Genomic DNA, 21,372 nt, shown 5'->3' with positions numbered 1-21,372 from the left:
AGAGCAGGACAAGCGATGCCTGTAGGGACAGAATGATCTAAGTTGGGCCCAGAGGCTCAGTGCAATGATAAGTAAATCCACTATGCCTAGGAGAGCACCAGGAAAAGGTCTGAGATGGGGCTCACACGGGGTTGCTGATGGATGAGAAAAGGAAAGCAGGGAGAAAGGATTCCAGCAGCGGCAGTGGGAGGCCTGAGAAAGACCTGGTGGTACAGGAGAACCTACCCCCTCGCGGGAGTGCCCTAGAGAGTTGTTGAATTGGGTGTTTGGCCATCTCTTGTGAATTGACTCTCTGTCCTGCTCAGAAATCATGATACCGTGCTAGCCTCTCAGCACTGGGATTCTTAAGCCCTAGAGGATATGCAGATCATGAGAAAGGAGAAACTGAGGCACTCAGACTAGCCCACACCTCTTGGCAGCCCCAGCCTGAACAGCTGCCCGATGAAACCAGCCTTCCTTCCTCCCTCAAGGGCTCCCTGCCTGCTCAGACAGTGGGCTCTTAGTGCCGAGGCCAGGAGGAAAAAGAAAACAGGAACCATCCAAAGAGGCCCCATTGTTCCCCCAGCAAATGACTCATATGGAGAGTGCTCCCTCCCTGCACTGCGACAGCCTTCTCCCCCGGTATGCTGTTCCTGGTGACTCACAGAGGCTAAGATCACAAACCCTGTCCACTGTTCGCGCCTCCCTCCCGGGCTCTGAGAATGTATGTGTGTTGCTCTGGCATCAGCTTCTCCCCAGCCGTAAGTAGGTAAAAGAGCAGACTGCCATCCTAAGTTCCTCCAAGCTCGGCAGCTATGAGAATCTTGATTCCCTGTAACACTCAGGGGAAATGAGAAATACCATTCCTTGTGTGCAGCGTGCTGGCCTTTTATTCCTGGCATGACAGGGCGCATAGGGGTCAGGCAGAGTACTGGCTTCTAGCTAAGGCCAGCTCCCACTTTCCAGACAGGAGTCTGCACTGGGTCCCCAGGAGGATCCAGAGCTGGGATGCACAGGGCAGGGACACAGGCAAGGGGCAGAGCTTTGACAGGAACAGTTCTTTCTCTACTTCCAACGGCCGGTGACTTTGGCCTTCCCGCGAGTTTTGGAGCTATGAGAGAAACAGGGCCCCATCAGATGGAGGGAATGGTGGTAGCAGCTTTCAGTGGGGTAGAAGGCAGGCTAGGGGAGACTAAGGGTTGAGATGAACCTCCTGGAGCAGGGGTGAAATACGACGACCACCTTGGTTCTGCCCCCCCCATCCCACCCTACACTGGCAAGCAGTGGCCCAGTCTGAAAGAAGGGAGCTGTGAACTGAAGGAGAAGGGGAAGAGCTGGGGTCAGAACCCTCACAGGAGGAGGATGTGGAAGGGGACGCAAGGTGTGTGAGGAGAGAAGGGCCACAGACACTTACACTTTCTGGTTGTCGTTGATCCTGTTTCTCAGAACATTGATCTGGAAGAAAAGCAGGGAAGATAAACGATAAAGTTGAGGTTCATCCAGTGAGGCCTGGTGGGGAGAGGGGGCAGTGGGAGGAGGGCTCAGTGTAGAAGCAAGGGAGCAAAGGGGGAGAAGAGACGCACAGAACACTGTTGGAGACCAGTGCGTGAGTGGAACAGACTCATGGGGGACAGGGAAAGGGGCCTGAGGGTCAGCAGCGGCGGGGACTAGGTCAAACCAGGAGCGTGGCAGGACGGGCACAGAGAGCAGCTCACCTCGTATTTCTTTTTTTGTTTGTTTGGGTTTTTGTTTGTTTGTTTGTTTGTTTTTTGAGACAAGGTCTCTCTGTGTAGCCTTTGGCTATCCTGGACTTGCTTTGTGGACCAGGCTAGCCTCGAACTCACAGCAATCTGCCTGCCTCTGTCTCCTGAGTGCTGGGATTAAAGGCCACCACACCCGGCTCACCTCATATTTCTGCTGCTTGAATTTTTCCTGCAGATCAAACTTCTCGGCCTCCAGGTTGTGGATGCTCTGCCACAGCTCCTTGGCCTTCTCTCTGCAGGAGCCACAGTGGGAGTAGAGTGAGGAGCAATAAATGGCAAGCCGGACGGGCTGGGGCGCTGCTTTTCACCCTGGCCCTGATCACCCTTCACTCCAGCCTTCTTTCAGCTCCAGCCTGTCCTTCCACAGTTAGAACCACAGAGGGTGCCTCCAGCCTATGCTGAGGGCCTGGCCATTCTGAAATGCTGGGTCCTGGTCACTGGGTCCAGTGTTCAGGGGCAGACAGAAAGGGCTGCCAGAACAGAATTCTGGGGAATCCTGGGAGCTGAGGAGAAGCCCTTTGGTGCTGTAGAGCATCTAATTCAGCCTTCCTGTCTCCTGTGTGAATGAGGGCAAGCAGGAGCTCAGACAAGCAAAGGGCCTGCTCAGCTTTCCTGTCAGCAAAGGTCACACAGGGAGGGCCTGCCCCGCTGAGGCCCAATGCCTTGGCATTGTGTGAGGGAGGACCTCCCCCTGGTGGTTGGCAACAAGAAGGACCTTCCACCTCACTCTAGGGAAGACTGACTGGCAGAGGCCACCCAACCAACAAGTCTTACCTCAGCTGGTCCTCATTCAGATGGTCGATGGCCAGTGCCTTCCTCCTCTCTGCCAGAATCTTCTTCTTCTTCTCTCGCTCGGTCTGTCTCTTACCACTCTTCCGTTCTGTCTGAAGGGTGTGGTGAGCAGAGACACTTGGCTAGATCTGGCTCCTCCCTGACCCCTGACCCCTGACCCTCCCAATACCCTGCAGAGTAGGACCAGGTCTGAAGAGAACCGGGTTCCTCTCCTATTGCTCTAGCAACATGGCACACCATTACCTTCTGGATTCCCCCAGAGAAACTGAGGCAAGGGCAAGGAGGGGCCTTACCAGGCTCTTGCAGACTCCCTCCTCCCACAACTCCTTCTCCAACAAGGTGTGCTCCCCTCCCAGGGAGCGCTCTAAGACTACAGCAAAGAGGAAGAGGACTGGGGCTTTTTTTTTTTTTTTTTTTTTTTACCCACCTGAGCTTGCTAAGCCGGGAAACCATGAGAGAGAGACTCAGAGAGAAAGATCAAGACCGCCACAGAGACATGGAGAGAAGCAGGGTGAGAGATAGGGAGACAGTGAGGGGAAAGTGGTCCGCTGCCCAGCAGAGGCTACCTGCTATGCCAAGCACAGGCCTGGGGCTCAGGGAAGTGTAATTTGGGTGACATTTGCCTGATATGGAAGAAGGAAAAAAAAAGATTCAGGGCTGGTTGGGCATGGTAGGCCCATGCATTTAGCCCCAGCACTCTGGAGGCTGAGGTTAGAGGGATCTCTGAGAGTTTGAGGCCAGCCTGGTCTACATAGTGAGTTCCAGGATGGCCAGGGCTACATAGTGAGACCCTGTCTTAAGGAAAGAAAAATAAAAAATAAAAGACAGAAAAAGAAAGAAATCAGGGTTCAGCTTTGAAAGCGGGACATCTAGTAAGTGTGAGGAACTGACTGTCTACAAGCAATCTGTGCAGCACACACTTTCCATGGTAGCTCAGTTGTCTCTCTGAAGCTGTAGGGTGAGCAACACTAGGCCGTGTGAGGAAACTGAGGCTATTGCAGGCCATGCCGTCGTGTGTGGCAGAATCACATGCACAACTGTGACTCCAGGACCCAAGATTCTCCCCCCATTGCCTTCAGTCACCTTGGGGAGCCAGCATGAGGAGCCGATGCATCAGCGTCCTAACCTCCCAGTGAAGCCATGGCCAGGCTGCTAGCCAGCGCAGGGGCCAGGCATGAGGAGGCCTTAGGCTTCAGCCACAGCGGTGATTTCTTCATGGATCCAAGCAAAGGCAGCCCTGAGGACACCCTGGGATCTCCCTCTCGGTACCCGGTGCTGCTTCCCACCTACCTTCTGGATGTATCCTCCAAAATGCATCATGTTGGACAGAGCCTTCTTCTTCCGGGCCTCATCCTCCGCCTTCCTCCTGTTCTCTTCCTCCTCGCGCCGGGCCCTCTCTTCCTGATTTTGGGGTGGGCCAACGAATACGTTAATGGCAAGGGTGGCAACCCCAAACATTGATGCTAATGTTCTTTAGAAACAAGATCAGCTTTTCCTCCCATTGGGCAAGGAGCTTTCTCAGGTGCCTTCTGGCACAAAATGGGCATGCTGGGGTTTACTGAACAGGTAGGTGCATTGTGTGAGCGAGTTAATGAAGCACTGGTTCACATCTGTAGAATCCCACCATCCCCCCAGGCTGAGAGGTCCTCGGATCCCATATACCCTGCACCAGGGAAAGAACCAGGGGCCTAGAGGGTCTTAAAATCATGAGCACGAGGTCCCGGCCTGCCTGTCCTGTTCATCGGTGTGACGTCAGCACCGAGCCAATGGCCCGCATTTATGTGGTGTGATAAATGGCTGCCTCTGTGAATAGAGATGGGACTGGAGCTCATGGCTGGGCTGGAGTCACTCACAGCCAGGCGGTTCTGCCGTTCCTTCTCCTGCTCATTGCGGATTCGCTGCTGCTCGGCCCTCTCTGCCCGCCGCTTTTCCTAGGGAGAAGGGTAGAAGCTCCTGTGTGTGCGTGCCCGGGAGGGATGCTGTCCCCAGGGCAGGACGCAAGAGGTGGCCCCCTTCCATGTCCTTCTTCTCTCAGCCCACTCTATGGATGCTGATGGAAATGGCCTGTCACAGGTGGAACCTCCAAGAGAGTGTCCCAGCGTGGTAAGGACAGCCACTCGTGAGCCCGCTGGAGACTGTCTCAGCGCTGTGGCTTCTCTTGTCTCCCTCAAGGGACAGAGCCACATCCTGGCCCTGGCCACAGCCCAGGCCCTAGCAACTTCTGTGTGCTCGAAGATGCATGGCTGGAGTGCACATCTGAGCAAAGTAGGTTGGGTACAGAAAAAAACAAGGATCAAATAAGCTCCTCTCTCAGAGTGGAATTGCAGATGTTACCTGGGATCCCACGGGCTGATCCCATTCCCTACATTAGTGAGACAGCTGTGACCAATGAATGGGTCAGGGGCAGAGAGAACACAGACATTTGACTAGCCATCCTATAGCCAGTGGTGACTGGCTAGGCCCAGCCAGAGCCAGAAGTTATCAGCCTCAGTTCCTGTTGGCAAGGCGCATCCACACAGATAGGCAGGTGGCAGGAACTCAAAGGAGAGCAGTGTCCAACAGGTTGGCAGCTTGAGGCAGGGGAAGGGGGGGGGGGTGGGGCGAACTGTGGAAGATCAAAACATACAATCCTGTCTTTGAGAGAAATTAGCTCCTCTTCCTCCTTCTTCCTGTTCTCAAAATGAGCCTCGATCAGCGTCTGAAGCTCGTTCAGGTCCTTCTCCAGGCGCTTCCTGTGGATGTCCTGTGAGGAGAGCCTGCGTTGAGAGCCTGCCGCAGCCGTGAGATGGGTGGGCTCAATGCAAAACACACGGTCAGGGCTTGGGGCCTGAGCCTGAGCCATCCTGCCAAAGGCCTGCCCCAGCCCACAAGATCAGGAGCTCTGTCACTCTCATTAGACCCTCTTGTCACCACCCCTCCAGGCTGGCCTGCTCTACCCAGAGCCACCACTCACATCAAAGTCCACTCTCTCTCCATCGGGGATCTTGGGTGGCACCAAGTTGGGCATGAAGAGCCTGCTGCAGAGAGGGATGGAGAATCAGGGATCAGCAGAGCAATGGGGGCCACGAGGGGCCCTGTGTTCCTGGAGCCTCTGGGGCCTTCATTCCGTCATCTGTGATGGCATCCATCGCCACCAATGTCTACTTCACTTGCTCAGACATTCACCCAGGTAATTTCATTTATCCTCTCACTAGATCCCTGAAGGGGGCAGTGCTCACCTTCATTAAGAAAACCGAGGCTTAAAAGTGCACAGCTGGGAAGCAGAAGGGCTGAGCTAAGATGGCGTCCCTAGCTGGGTCTCTGATCTTTGATTTCCTCATATGCTCTTGGGCCTTGAGGAGCACAAAGGAGATGCTCCAGGATACACAAAGCTGCCAGCATAGGGGATGAACAGAGCTAAAACCGGCACGGGCCGCGGAAGGCCATGAGGGTACTAAAGCGCCATCTGCTGATAGGATACGGAAATAGTCCAAGAAGTAAATGCTGGCCAAGAAGCAGCCAGCCCTGTCTGGATGGCCCCACACCACACTCAGAGCCCCCAGGATGTGGTTCCAGGTATGGAACGAAGCTGCCCTGCTCTGCCCTTTTGAAGCTCCCTGAAGCTTCCATGCCTAGGCTCCTCAAAGTTTGCATCCCTTTTCCTCTAGGTCCCACCCCAGCCAAGGAGAGATCATCCTGTGAGATAGGCAGTGTCTGGCCAAGGCCATGACTAGCCCTTCCCCATTCTGTAGATGAATATAACTCCATCCATGTTAGTTTAAATAATTGGTAGTAAGGTGCACGGCACAGCTCAGCTCCCTTCCCCCTCTCCCCCCAGGTAGAGACCTTTGTACAGAATACAGCCTGTTCAATCCTCTGTGGTAATCCCTGCCTACCCCCAGCTCCTGCTCACTATACTACAAACACTCCTGTCTCTTCCTCATCACCCTCCCTCACTGCCCTCTGCTCTGAGTGCTTTAAAACAAATAGGTGCATCCCACTCACCTGGGCTTAGGTTTGGACTCCTCTACTGGACCATCTGGAGGAAAGAGAAGAGGCTATGCGGTCAGAAAGCCTGACTATTCCCAGCTCTACGCTGAGATGGACACCTGTGGGCCTCTGTTTCCCCATCTGCATGGAGAGCCTCTCCTAGCCATGGTGAATCTGAACTTCCATAATCACCAACAGGCATGAAGAGAGGCCACAGAGAATGCTGCCTGTGTCCACAGGCCCAGGACACGAGCCAGTGGAGGCTCAGAGCCTTCTGTAGTCTGTGCTGGCTTGGGAAGATTGCATCTCAGACTTACAGTGATGCACCAACCTGTGGGGAGGTTCCCAGGGGCTCCGACTCTAGAACTCCTCTTCAGCCAGCCTACTGTTTTGTGTCTTGGGCTTCCTGGTGGCTGCAGGGCTAAGGGAGTTAGTGGGGCCTGGCTGGATTTTCCCCCACCCTGTGTCTGTGTGACTGGAGCCAACCGATAAAGGCTGCAGCATGACAATGACCATGGTGATGGCGTCACCACAGCACAGACCATCCATGTCTTAGAAGTCGTTTCTAGAAACACCAGACCTCATTAGCATTGCCTGGGTGCCAGGAGCCTCAGGTGTGAATGTGACTTCTGAGTCCGCTATCATGCTCAGACCAGGGGCTAGACATTGGCCCTCCTGTTGGCCACTAAGGCCACTTCTCTGTGGTAAAGAAGACAAGGGTTCAGAGCCTTCCAAGCCCTGCCAGTGCTACCGAGTTCTACCCTCCAACCCTCTCCTGTATAACGTCTGGTGCAATCCCTGGCCACAGTCTCCCCCAAGGCTCCTGTGAGGAGTTTTCTTGTCACACCAAACTCCTGTGCTAATGTCCAGCAGCACTTACCATCAGCATCTTTGGCTTCTTCATCTGGACCAGCCTCTAAACGAAACACAAGCAATCAGCAACAGAGGTCCTGTTCTGGGCTCAAATCCCCTGAGAGCATTCCCCATGGTCAGGCAGACTAGCCTGCTGGTCAACCAGGAAGAAGCTCTGGATCTGAAATCACCAGCCAGAGAATGGACTGCTATACCCCCACCCCCACCTCCACCCTTACCCACACCCACCCCCCCACCCTGCCCAGACAGGAATCTCAGGCACACAAGCTAGAAAGCACCTGTTGGGCTGACCTCTTAAAACCCCAGCCCTGAGCCCTCTGTCCCCTCACCCCAGCCTGTACCTTCTGCTTTGGTCTCCTCTGTCTCAGCCTCACCCTCAGGCTCAGGCTCATCCCCACCATCCTCCTCCTCCTCCACCGCCTCCTCTTGCTCTGGAGAGATAAAGAAGATGTCATGAATATAACTAGGTCCCTCACTCACAGTGCAGATTGCACAGCAGAGATCAGACTGGGAGAGGTAGAACAGAGTCAGTAATATCCAGGAGCCATGGACTCAAATGGCAGGAGGAATGCTGCTTGGTTCCTAGTTTAAGGCAGAAGTTGGCAAACTAGAGCGCAAAGCCACACCCAGCCCAGGAGTAGTTCTGTAGGCAAAGGCTCATAGGCACATAACCTCGCCCCCTCATCTACACTCTCATCCAGGCCTCAACCCCACAAGTGAGTCTGTGCAGCAGGGACTGTGGGTCTGCCAGCCCAAAGCATTCACTGTCTGTGCCTTCGCAGGGGAAGTGAAACCCAACCGAAGGATACCATCTGACTGGTAAGTATCTCAGATTTGCCTCCCTGGGAGTTTGGAAATCAGAACCGGGTCTTCTCCAGTGTAGGGACCTATTTGCTACCTGGAAGCTGCTGGACAAGCCAGATGTTTGAGGTGGGAGCAGGTGAGGTGGTAGTGGGTGCTAAGGGGAACATCAGTGATGGAGGACATCAAGGCTCACTGCTGGGACTACTTGGGGTAAAAGCCTGTCCAGCCTCCTTCTGCCCAGTTTAGAGCTCACTTCCCCTATGGCCTCCCTGGTGATATGACTCCACTGTCTTCCCTAACTATTCACCTCGGAGGCTCCACTCAGTGCTGGCTCCACAGGACAGGTGCTAGGGGAGGGCCATTGTGAACCCATTATCTAACAGAAATCAAAGCCGTGAGGTTGTGCGGGTGGAAGAAACGCCCAAGAGTTAGAGCCTTGTGCCACCCTGAAGGTTGCCAGGAATTTCTATTTTCATCAATTGCTTGGCAGGATGTGGACCCCGCCTCTCCCAACATCCAGAAGGGACAGACAGATTAGGGAGACAGGATGCCATCCAGACCATGACTCGGCTCAGCGGAAGTGCTCGTAGCACCTGGTGATGAATAGACTGACAAGTGGTGACCCTTTGGCAGAGGGAGAAGATAACACCCCAGGACAGAAAGAGCCATCAGAGAAAAGAGGGCACCTCCACCCTCTCTGCCCCATCATCTCTGGCCTCCTCAGTGAGGTCTGGGGTACCTCTTCTTCCAACCCTGGAGGAGGTTTTCCAGGTAGCATGAGAGCAGAGGAAGATGGCCATTTATGGGGTCCACCTGCCATTCACGCTAGGCTTCATCTCTCTATGCCATGTGCCCTTTGCTCAGTGGTCATTTAGAAGCCCAGTGAGCAGGGCCCCTGGACGTCACTGTGGGAAAGCTGGTCCTAAAAGGAACCCTGTTCTGTCTCCCTTGCCCTTCTGTTATCCCTGGGAGCAAGCCAGCCTCACCCCACCACTCGGCAGCACACATCTGAAGGCTGACGTCATGTCCTTTTCTGCTCTGGCTATTTCCAGTGTCCTCTAAATACTCTTCAATGGCTTTGTCCCCAGAGCACTACCCCCCCCCCTTTTGGCTATTGTGCCTTAGGCAAAGCAGGGAAGGTCCCCCACATGGAACACTGCCACACACGGTGGAACAGTTGGGGTTTGTTCCTGCCTTGAGAATTCCTCTGTGATCACATGTGGAGCCGGTGGGAAGACAGGAAAAGCCCAGATCCGTCCCCCTCTCCCTCCCCCCATCAGAGAAAATTCAAGAAAGCAGAGGAGGAATGGGTGAGGGGTCCTAGGGTCCTGATGCTGCTGAAGTTGAGCCTCCCTAGCCCAGAGCCCAGGAGGATAGGAGAGCAGGGACGGGAACGGGGCAGGGAGAGCTGTACTACCGTCTTCGGCTTCACTCCAGTCTTCCTCTTCCGGTGCAGGAGGTGACAGCAGCAAAGGGGGCAAGTGGAACAGGTTAGTGTGCAGCAGAAAGCCTGGTGGCAGCGCGCAGGCCGCAGCCAGCTCAGAGTTAGGCTTGAACTCCAAGTGCCAAGCCAACACCCAAGCAATATGGCAGGGTCACTCCTTGGTGACATCCCTGAGCCTCAAGTAAGTGGACAACATGACAGTCACTTGCCAACCACTACTGAGAATGGAATAGTTTAGCATGCCTAGCTCCAAGCAGGCTACAGGCCCTGGCTTCCCTCTCTCACTAAGACAGCAGACCGCAGTATCAGAGAGTGGGGGGAAAAAATTCACCACCACCCCTTCCAGCTTCTCCCACATTCCTGCCCTGAATTAGTTTGGGGACTGTCCCACAAATCACCTACAGAGTTCCATAGTCACATGTAGGAAAGCCCCCACTTGGAGACACACCAAGAGAGCTGGCCTAGTGTGTTGGGAGGCCTGGACTCATAATCTGAGGAGATTAACTGTTTCTTAGATGTTCTCGATGCAAAAGTCTCTGCTTTAGGAAGGGCTTAACAGCAACGGGAAGACCCTTCCCCCTAGGAAAAAGGCCCTTAGGACTATCTGTGGTGTAGGTTTCAGACACTCAGCTGGACCTTTCCTTTCTGAGCCAGAGGAGATGCCTCGGGCCATTCAGGGCAAGCAAGGTACATGCAGATGCTGCAAGAGTTCCACTGAGAACTTCTTTAGCTCCCAGAAAGATTGTACTGTATAGTAGTAGCCAGGCCGAAGGTCACAAATCTGGCTCAAGTCTGTTTCCCAAACCTTAACACCAGGAACCTCCAATGGTTAGGTGAAAAACCCTCCAGGGCAAAATACACCACCACCCCACCCGACCTCAGACAGATGGAGTGCTTTCCACAGAGGGGTTGGAGGAAGCTGGGCTCTTGATTCATAATACGCTTTTGAAGCTGGGCATAGTGGCTCATGACTCACACCTGTAATCCCAGTACTGCAATTGAGGCAGGAGGATTGCTACAATTTAAGACCAGCCTGAGATACTAAAAATAAAGTTGTTGTTGTTGCTTTTTTTTTTTTTTTTTTTTTAAGAAAAAGCCAGCTGGGCGGTGGTGGCAAAGGCAGGTGGACCGCTATGAGTTCAAGGCCAGTCTGGTCTACAAAGCAAGTCTAGGACAGCCAAGACTAGAAACTCTATCTTGAAAAGCAAAAAAGAAAAATCCAGATGCAGTGGTGCACACCTGTATTCCCAGCACTCGGGGAAGCAGATCTCTGTGAGTTTGAGGCCAGCCTGGTCTACAAAGTGAGTCTAGACAGCTAAGGCTACACAGAGAAACTCTGTCTCAAAAAACAAAAAAGAAAAAGAAAAAAGTGGGAGAGAGAGAGGTGGGGGTAAGAGAAGAGAAGAAAAGAAAAGAAAAGAAAAGAAAAGAAAAGAAAAGAAGCCATGGTTTGGAGTTTTAGCTCAATGGTGGAATGCTGGATTGAACAGGGTGAGAAATCTTTTTAATGGCTCCTGAAAACCAGACATGGCATTTGTGATCCCTTTCTGCTCATGGCTCCTATTTAGCTGCATAACAGAGCAGGCTTGAAGGAGCAAGAGGCTCCCCCACTTTCACCAGAAAGCCCAGGGATCAGGGGAGGCACAGCTCCCTGAACCTTCAGAGACGCTTTCCCTTGTGTCCACACGTGACGTGCCTTTGCCAAAGCACTGCAAACCAATCTGTACAATCCAGGAGCCACAGGGTCACCATGGGCCTTCCACGAGGAGGGACAGGGAGAGAGAGCTCCCAGAGACAGCAGAGCCCAACCCAAGGAGGAGGTGACATGTCATCATATCCAGGAGAAGGAGACAGCAAGATGGCCCTCTGCCAGGTTGTAATAAAGCTTCATGCCTACAGAAAGTATCCCATGGAACAGAGTACCTTCAGACTCATAACCACATTGGGAAAAGCAGCAAATGGACTGTTCTTTGCTTCATTCGTGGCATTATGGTTATATTTGTTTGTTTGTTTGTTTAATGGTACTTATGTTTTATAACTTTTAATTTAATTTCATATATATGCATATACATATATATGGATGCTTTGCCTACATGTGTGTCTGTGCAATGCTTGTGTGCACGATGCCCACACAGATCAAAAGAGGGTGTCAGATCCCCTAAAACTCAAGTTACATACAGTTGTGAGCCACCACATGGGTACCAGGAATTGAACCTCTCCAGGCCACATTTCTTTCTTTCTTTTTTTTTTTTTTTTTTTTTTTTTTTTGTGTGTGTGTGTGTGTGTGTGTGTGTGTGTGTGTGTGTTTTGGTTTGGTTTGGTTTGGTTTGGTTTTTGGTTTTTGGTTTTTGAAGACAGGGTTTCTCTGTGTAGTCTTGGCTCTCCTGGTCTCACTTTGTAGACCAGAATGGCCTTGACTCACAGCGATCCACCTGCCTCTGCCTCCCGAGTGCTGGGATTAAAGGCAGGCACCACCACGCCTGGCTTTTTCCTTTCTTTCTTTCTTTCTTCTTTTTTTTTTTTTTCACATCTCTTGAAATAGGTGCTGAAATAGTAAAGCACGGATCTGGGAGTGATTTGGGGTATGTGTTCAGAATAGCTAGTATGAGCTGGGGATGAAAGAAGATTGTCTGTGTTTATGATGGCAGGGGCTGGCTGGGTAATGAGAATGTGGGGTCTTTTCTTGTTGTCTATATACATTTTGAAGTTTTCATGGCTAAAAAAATGTGTTTTACACACATACATATGTATGTATATACAGATATACATACACACATATATAATATACATATGTGTGTGCATGTGTGATTACTTGGGTCATCTCTGCTCAGCTAGTTCAGGGCAAAGACAAGCTGTTTTCCCAGAAACACTGGCCTCCTGAAACTCCTCTCTGGCTCCCAACCTGCCCAAGGTACATACCTTCCACAGCGTCTGCTCACAAGGGAAGGCCAGGGCAAAAGAAAAGAGAGAAGAAGTGGGTCAGTTTCCAGCCACACTGTCCTCCATCTGTGTGTGTGTCCCCATGAGCGCTTACCTTCCTGTTCCCTGAATATGAAAGAAGACATTGTCAGTACTAATGGACATGCTACACACACACACACACACACACACACACACACACACACCTTCACATGACCTTTCCCTCAAGCCTGCCAGCCAATCCCTATTTGCTCAATGGTATTCTGTCTTCTAACCTGCCCTGCAAAGACCCCCAGCAGCCTAGCTGACCCTTAGCCAGTGCTATCTGCCACTGTCCCCAGCAAACCTCTAAGTCAACAATCTTGGCATCTTTGGCATTCTTCCTCCTCTCACCTCACCTCTGAGGTTCTCCCGGGCAGTGCTCCTTTTTAGAAAGCCCTTCTCTCCCAAGTCTCTCTCCAAAGGCTGTGTCAGATGAGGCATCCCTTCCCCACACATCTGCCTCAGCCCATCCTAGCGCCCACTCTCCCTCTTCCCAGAATTCCTGTGCCACAACTGCACATCACATGCCTTTGCTAAGTCCTTCCGCTGTTCATCTCAGCAGCCCCAAAGGAAAAAGGAGGCTCGGTGGGAGGTCTGTGTGACTTCCCTGATGACATAAATATATGGAATACTTGTTGGGTTGCCTAACTGTGCCTCACCTTTGACTTCTCCAGGTCAGGCCTGGGACAGGCACTGTGGGGTGACTTGGGATCCAAGGAGGAGTAATAATCCTGGGCTCTGAGGCATGATGGGAGATACCATTTCTGTGGCCTCGGAGGAGCTGTTGAACTGTTAGCAGTTTCAACAGCCCCAGCTTCTCAGCTTCCCTCCTGGCAGCCAGTGTACCAGCAAGTAAGACCTGTTGGCCCTGGAACTGAATCCTCTATTCCCAAAGTCCCCAGCCTGAGGTCTGCCTGGGATCTGCTAATCAGAGGTACAGAAATAGGAAGGAAGGGAAGAAATCCCAACTCCAGGTCCTGGAAACAGGCACGGCCACTCCTTCCAGGACATGAGGCGTCTTGGCTGGGTACGAGAGAACAACACGCGAGACAGGATGCTAAGGATACTCACTCCTCGAACTCCTCCACCACCTCTTCTGCATCAGACATGGTCTCGGCTCTACCTCCAGAAAGAGAAAAACATCATTGTAGCTGGGAACAGAAGACTGTCTTCCGCAGGGGCTCTCTGCACATGGCTGGAGAGGGCTCAAAGAGGCCCGAGGGTGAATTCACTGTGTGACCCACAGTGCAAAGCTAGCTTCTTCCTCTGTGATGAAGTGACCATGATACCCAAATGATGGCTGGACAGCCAACCAGCATTCACCCATTCCCTGCTCCCAAACAGGCATGTCACCCTGGATATCATATGTTCCTAGTTGTAATCCTCCACTTTTCAAGGCAACAGAGAGAGTCCTCTTTTAAACGGCACATTTCTCTTCTCACTGTGTATTTCATCCTGGCTCAGAGCTCCCCCGGGAGATTTGTGACATGAACTCTAGCCCTGTACGGCACGAAACTCAACAGCTACTGCCTGAGAAAAGCCAACTCCAATGGTCATAAGCTGTGTGATTCCATTTACAACTTTCTTGAGGTGGCAAGATTAGAAATGTGCCCAGTACCGTGGTGCATGCCTGTAATCCCAACCCTCGGAGAGGCAGAAGCAGGCGGATTGTTGTGAGTTCGAGGCCAGCCTGGTCTACAAAGCGAGTCCAGGACATCCAGGGCTACACAGAGAAACCCTGTCTCGAAACAAACAAAAGTTTATAAACATGCAGAACAAGTCATCGGGACTCCTGGGAGGGCAGGAGGGAAGTGGGAATAATAGCAAAATACACATAAGGGATCCTTGTTGGCGCGCGCGTGTGTGTGTGTGTGTACACACCTGAGTGTCGCAGTGTGTGTGTGGAGATCAGAGGACCCCTGGTTTTCTTCTTCCACCATGCAGGTCCCAGGATTTGAACTCAGGTTGTCAGTGTTGATGGCAAGTGCGTTTACCACCGAGCCATCTCACAGGTCCCCTAGTGGGTCTTGACTGTATGACGTCAACGCAAACACAGCACAAGCGAGGAGGCTGCGGTGTTCTAAATGAGAGTGAGGGTGGACTGAGCCAGTCTCTATGCTCAAGCTGTGATATTACATCATATAAGCTTGTAAAATTATTGTCCAGGGAATGTGGACAAGGAGCCACAAGAAACTTTTTTCTGTTTGTTTTTGTTCATTAAATGTAGTCTCGTGTGAGTATGTGCACATATGAGTGCATGTGCCTATGGTCTGAAGAAAAGGATGCCGGGACCCCACCTTGGGTCCTTAGGCATGTGCATTTAATTGCTGAGCCATTTCTCTAGCCCTTGTATTATTTCTTAGAATTGCGTATTAATCCATACAATCTCAACAAAGATTCCGGCTTTAAAGTTTCCCTGGGAATCGGGTGGAGCTGTTCCCTGTGACTGTGGCGGAACAGCGCTGGGTTGAGGCTCTCTTCCTTCTCTTGGTTGCTGAGGAGGTAGCGTAAGTGTCTGTAGCACGGTTGAACCTCGGTCTTCTCTGAATGATGGAATTCAGACAGCCTGGCTAAGGGACCTTATGAGGATCCAGCAGGTGTTAGTGAGTGGACGCCTCGGCATGGCCAGGTATGCCAGATATACACTCGCATCACAAGAAGCCACAGGGAGAGGTGCCAAGAGCAAGGCCTCAGAGTGAGATCCATCTGGCTTTGAATGCTGCCTCCCTGGTGTCCTTGAGTATGACCTTGGAATGATCATTTTGTTTTCCTACACCACAATTCGCTTTGGGAAATCTCTCCTCCCCTGAGGTGTATGCAAAGATTAGAGATAGTGTAATGACTGATCTGGAGTACAAACTCAATCCATATTAAAACCGGAAGGCATATCAGTGCCTAGCTCAAAGACACTGGAACACAGACTGAAATGTGGGAAGCGCCCCCTGTTGTTTGTAATATAACCTTCCCGACAATAGATGTACAATGGAGACAGTGCATACAATGTGAGCAGGCTCAAGAGCAATAGAAGCAAATTGATTGACAGGACCACTCTTGGGTCTTTCTCTTGTACCCTGCTTCCTGCCCACACTGAAGCCATCCCCCTGTAGTCTAGCCCACATTGACAGTACAGAAGGCTGGGACACGGATGGTCCTGCTCTGCTTTCTCCAACTGCCCCTGTATATCCCAATGCAAGGAAGAAGGCTAAGATGGAGCCCAGGAACACATCTATGGACATCCATGAAATGCAATGCACTGCTGGATTGAACTGCTGGTCAGTACGAGGCCACCCTTTTGAGGAAGCTGGGACTTCCCAGATGTTCTAAGTAGAGACTGCCTCAGACTCAGAACTCACTGCAGCTTGGTCCAGACCAGTCTGGTTGGGGACAAACAAAGCCCATCTCCACTCTGCTCCCTCTGTGGGAGTAGGACAGAGACAGTGGCAAGAAGCCCTGCTCAAATGGAACTCTGGACAGAAGCCCTATGCACCCTGTCACTTTGACCCCCTGTATTAAGATAGTGGAGAATGGATGCCAAATGTGTAAGGTGTCTTAACAGCGGGTGGGGGGGGCTGTATTCTACTGAGAGAACAGCGGATGACCTCCACCTGGACCTCAGGATGAGCAAGGCCATTGCTCAGCCCAGGAGTCACCTTGTCCAAACACCAGGGGAGCACTCAGAACCTGTGAGGAGAAGTCCATTGCCTGGGATGGGGTTGAGGGGAAGAGTTCTTGCTAGGAAAGTTATGTGGCTACCCCAGGGCTTCTCTCCTGCCCTCCTACCAGCTTAGAGCTACTGGGCATCTTGCTGAGATCAGAGAGGTAGGAGCAACTTGGTTCCTGCCCCCCAGGAACACCATCTAGCTCCCAAAATAGCACACAGACCACAGACTGCAGAGTCTGAGGAGAGCTCCCAGCTGAGGGGGCACACCTAAGCCAAGTGGACTAAGAAAAGAAAGGGGGGGCTGGGCCTGAGGGCTACTAAATGGGGGGAGATGGTGAAGCTGGAGGGGTGAATCTAAGCATGTCCCAAGGCCTCTACACTTCCACCAGCTTCTCACCCTGACTACCCTCACAGCAAGCCACAGTGGTCAGCCACCTTTCATGGGTAATAAAGTAAAAGCAACAGAAGCCAAAAAGAAGACTCTCTTTGGAGATCAAAAGACCCGAGTCTTAAACAGAGCTTTTACTGTGTGGCCTTAGGTCGTCACTTAAGCTCTCTCAAGTTTTAATTGATTTACCTATAAAAGAGGTTAGCTTCAGAGTCTGACCTTGCCACACGTCTGGGGAGCACAGGCTCTGGCCTTCAGCCTTTGTCCACAGCATTAAGCTGGGATCTTCCTAAAACTCCAGCTGTTAGCCCATGAGCTGAGGACTCAGCAGAGGGTAGAAGGGAGGGGCAAAGGCAACTTGATCCCCCTCAGATTCTTCTGCCTTGGGAGGAGGAGAAGGACCTGTCTGGTGAGAGGAGGGTCAGAAGAAGAATCCTGGAGGTCAGGTGGCTTCCCAGACGGACTCCCTGTGGAATGTGCTGGAAATGTCTTACACGCCAAGCAATTACCTCCCAGGAGTCAGAAAAGCTGTCTACAGTTCGAAGGCACTGAACAAGAGCAATCCCTAAGGGCAAGTTGGGGCGGGGCAAGGGTCACACTGGAAGGGACATAGTGGGTCCCAGGCAGATCTTTCCTATGTTGACAAGCTTAGCTTAGCTCACTTCTCCTGGGAAAAGGATCTGGACTCATCAGTCCTCCAGGGCTTGTCACTCTTGTTCTCCTCCAGGTGTGGAGTCACACCTGGCCCCAGAAGCCCAGAGAAGATAGTGCATCTGCTTGGCGAGGCCCCATCAGGCTCACCTGCCTCTGGACAGCTCACCTTTCTCAGTGCCTCTTTGTTCCTGGACATGAGAGCTGGGCCACCAGGATTCACTGGCAAATATAGCCAAGGTCTTATCCTGATCTCAGGCCCTCTAGAAGAAAGGTTTGGGTGGCTCTTAATCTAGATCTGGGGATCCCTGTTGGTTAGGGTTCTTTTGTATTTAGTGGCCCAACAGTGATCTCTCTACACATGAAAACAAAAAGGTCTGTTTTGACCACGTCCCCTGGATGGGGAGGCCTGGTAGCACTCAGAGGTCGGATAGCAGGCTACCAAGAAGAGTCTTGATACCCTATGAGCATATACAGGGGGAAGAGGTCCCCCTCAGTCACCGACATAGGGGAGGGGAGTAGGGGGAAAGCGAGAGGGAGGGAGTAATGGGAGGATACAAGGGATGGACTAACAATTCAGATGTAATATGAATAAATTAATAAAATATTTTTTTAAAAAAGAAAAGAAAAAGTGTGGGGAGGGAAAGCAATCTACTTTAGACTTTAAAACCACACAGTATCTTTAGTGGCAGATCAGGACCTCCAACTCGCTTCCCATCAAGAATGCAGGCTCTCCCCACTCCATGGCACTCCTGTTGGAGTGTAGCCTGGGAAGTGTCCCTCTGAATGTGGAGGTGTTCTCCCTGCTAGAAGGGGCCATGGATTTCAATCAACCTGGCAACCACTCAGAGTGGACACAGGCACAGGGCAAGGCAAGGTGTCCAGACTGAGTCCTTCGTATTTTCCCACCCACATCTGTCCTTCCCTAGAGCCTCCCCTACTCTTACCTCTGAACAGGGGTTGTGCACAGGTCCTGAGGTATCTATCTGCTCAGCCTGGGCAGGGACTGGCCGAGGGCAGAGCATGGAGAGGGCTTTAAGCAGGCATGTGGGCTGGGGCCCTGCGAGCCAAGCCCTGCGGTGGGAGGAATGCGGGGCAGGAGATGGGAGGGGGGAACACAATGGGGGGTGTTGGCTGCTATTTTGGCAGGTGCCCGGCACAGGGCTAAAGGAACAAGTACCCCACGCCATATAAGCTCATGTGGTCCTCCAGCTGCTCAGATAAAGCTATTTAAAACCAGAGCAGATATGCAGAGAACAGGCTTGTAACATAAGCCAGCTGTCCCTCTTAAGAATCCTGATAAAGCAGATGCCAGAAGCCCAGGCCAGGAGGGCAGGCTGGGAACAGGGTTGGGGGCAGAAGTCAACCTCAGAGACACCTCAAGACCTTCCAAGCCAGGTCCTGGGGACAACTGAGGCTGGGGGGTAAAAATGTCATCTGGGCGGATGGCTGCTTCTAATTGGACCAAGTGGCCTCAGGCCGACTGCAAGCTCTGCAGGCCTTGGTGAGGGCATCTGGTGTGAGCCCCAAGGCTACATGCCACTTCCTCCTCACAGAAGTGGGCTCCAACGGCCAGAGGAGGTTAGATGCAAGCATGTCCACTCACTCTCCTTTGTCTGGCAGCAGGAGTATGGGTGTGGTGGAGAGGGTTCGGGGGAGAATCGTTGGAGTTTTTGTTGTCATTGTTGTGTTTTGGTTTTTCGAGACAGGGGGACCGGTGGAGTTTTCCCTGCAGCTTTGTCCAGCTTGCTCTCTAGGTCAAAGATCCATAAGCTCAGGACCAAGCCTTTGCTGTAGAATGCTTATGTCCAGGAGGCCACACAGTGACTGGCAGAAGGAGGGGCTCACACCGTGATGGAAACTAAAAGAGGAAACTAAATTGGGGTTGGAGGGGGAGTATCTGAAATGACTCTCTCCAGTCCCCCTCCCTCCACTCCAGCCTTCTCCGTATGTCCCACCAACTCTGAAAAAGGCCAAGTAACTGCCACAGACCAGGCCCAGCTCCCCAGGTGCCTCAAGCCCTGAGATCCGTGACCCTTTCAGACACTGTTAAATTCATTCTCTTGCTTTTCACACCAAGTAAAGCAGATTTACCCAGCCCCTGCCTTCTCTTCCTTCTTGACCATATGTTCCTTTAGTTCTACCACTTAAGAGGGACAGGGCTGCCTCTGTGCGAAAGTCCTTGTAAGGATCTGCTGCACACAAGACATCCACACTCCTAGCAAATGCCCATCACTCAGCTGACACAGTTCCCTTCCCATGGTCCCTAGCAGCCTCTGAGCCCAGTGACTTTGATCCCCAGCTCCAGCTTATCCGGAGCCATGTGCTGTCTCCCTGCTGCCAGCAGGTCAGCGGCAGGACAAGCTGGAGCCACAGGCTGGGGGGCGGGAGGGGGGGTTGCAGCATCCCATGAAAGGGAGGGGTCAGAAAAGCTTGGAGGTAGGAGGTGCTTGGAAAAGGCAGAGGGAGAAGACTCCAGTGATACGACTCTGGTGATGCTTACAGACACCAGACTGACCTCATTAAAACAAAACAAAACAACAACAACAACAAAACCCACAACATGTCAGCTTGCCTCCCCCTCCCATTCTAGGCCACCAAGGCTCCATTTTGCACTGTATCACAATCTAGAATCTCCTGGAATTTAGGGGTTGCTTTTCTTTAAACCCTCCCCAAACTTAAACCATTTTCCAAGAAAGTCGATAACCTTTCAGACAGGCCACAACCAGTCTTCACGGATGCCTGAAGGATGGATCTGGGAATCTATCCACACAGAGCACTCTCCTCCTGGAGAACCAGTGTGTCCTTAGTGTCTGGGGACTTAGTATCTTAGGTGCAGGGCTTCACCCGGACAGCCGCTAATTGGCAGCCACACTGGTACACAGCAGGGCAGTTCCAGAGGCAACTTAGTGGGCTGGTCATTACAAATAATCACGTCTCAGCAAATGGGCAGGAAAATGGGAAATGCAATGATCTGAGGAAGTATGTGGGCTGAGGCATGCACACTGGGATGCCCAAAGGATGTTCCTTGGGTTCCTGGGGCCACTGCAGCAGCAGTGCAGAGAGGTAGGCCTACCTCCAGGGGGCACTCAAATGTCACCGACACACACACACACACACACACACACACACACACAATCACCACCACACCCTTGTTTATCAGCTGCCTCCAGGGCAAAGTGAGTGGGAGAAGGAACTGTGGAGCAGAGCTGCCCCGGCAGCCTGCTGGCAATGGGCAGCCCAAAGAGGGGACACAGGCAGAGGTCAGAGGTCACACTACTCTGAGCCTGCACATGATGAACACTGCCTCCACTGTCTGAGGGGGAGCACCCAGAGCCTCTGCTAAGAGTCTGTAGAACAGCTTTGCTAGCTACAAAAGTCTACCTGCCAAGGAACCTCCCAAAAGTCCTTTGAGGTCACCTGCTGGAACTTTTAGGATTCAGAGAAGAGAAGGTCCTAGGGTCATAGTCAGGACATTCAGCAGAACCAGGACAGTTATAGTCACCGTTGTCTGGGTAGCACACAGCTACCTCCCCTTGCCTTGCACAGATGTCTGTCAACCCTCAGTTGCAGGTCAAGTCCTTCTCCGGATGTGCACAGTGTTTCCCACAGGTCTTCAGGATCTGCTCCCCCTTTACCCCCCAACCCAGCAAAACTGTGAGAACAGCTGCAGGAGACTCACAGAGGCAAGCTGGCCCTGGGTACAAACAAAAGAGCACACACAGGCTGAGGGCCTCTGTCACTGGACTGTAGGGCCCTGAACAAGAGCCTTCACCCAGGAGGGGACTGGCTGCTTCTGCCCTATAAACTAGGGAAGCAGGGGCCCAGCACTGCCCATATTAGCCATGTTCTGAGCACCTATGGGATTGCCCCAGGCTGCAAAGTGGGTATGGGAAGCCTCACACCCATTCTCCCCAACGCTGGTTCTAGATGAATCCAGAGCAATAAGTTGGGAATAAGAACTGTAATGGCTGAAGACTCCAGCCATAATGGGGTTGCAGGGCACTGGACTGCCTTTCTTGGTTTGTTGTACATTTTCAGGAGTCTCTACATTCTGCAAGCAGACATGGGGCCATGGCACTGAGGA

The 21,372-nt window shown here is 52.2% G+C and overlaps 1 protein-coding gene across 1 annotated transcript; it reads right to left on the bottom strand.

Annotated features, from left to right (window-relative positions):
- Positions 1 to 916: 916 nt before the first annotated feature.
- Positions 917 to 13,700, bottom strand: Tnnt2 (troponin T2, cardiac type). Its single transcript, XM_051147480.1, has 14 exons — positions 13,657 to 13,700; positions 12,659 to 12,669; positions 7,718 to 7,807; positions 7,384 to 7,419; positions 6,519 to 6,552; positions 5,488 to 5,551; positions 5,161 to 5,277; positions 4,388 to 4,465; positions 3,825 to 3,935; positions 2,962 to 2,970; positions 2,517 to 2,626; positions 1,885 to 1,975; positions 1,394 to 1,434; positions 917 to 1,090 (listed from the first exon to the last, which is right to left on the bottom strand). Exons 1-14 carry the CDS (start codon positions 13,692 to 13,694, stop codon positions 1,045 to 1,047), a joined length of 876 nt encoding a protein of 291 aa, XP_051003437.1. The 5' UTR covers positions 13,695 to 13,700; the 3' UTR covers positions 917 to 1,044.
- Between the last annotated feature and the right edge of the window lie 7,672 nt (positions 13,701 to 21,372).

This window comes from Acomys russatus, chromosome 6, assembly GCF_903995435.1.
Source record: "Acomys russatus chromosome 6, mAcoRus1.1, whole genome shotgun sequence".
In the NCBI taxonomy this organism is placed as follows: Eukaryota; Metazoa; Chordata; class Mammalia; order Rodentia; family Muridae; genus Acomys; species Acomys russatus.
Note: the sequence above shows the minus strand (reverse complement) of the source record. Positions and strands in the feature narration are given on the sequence as shown.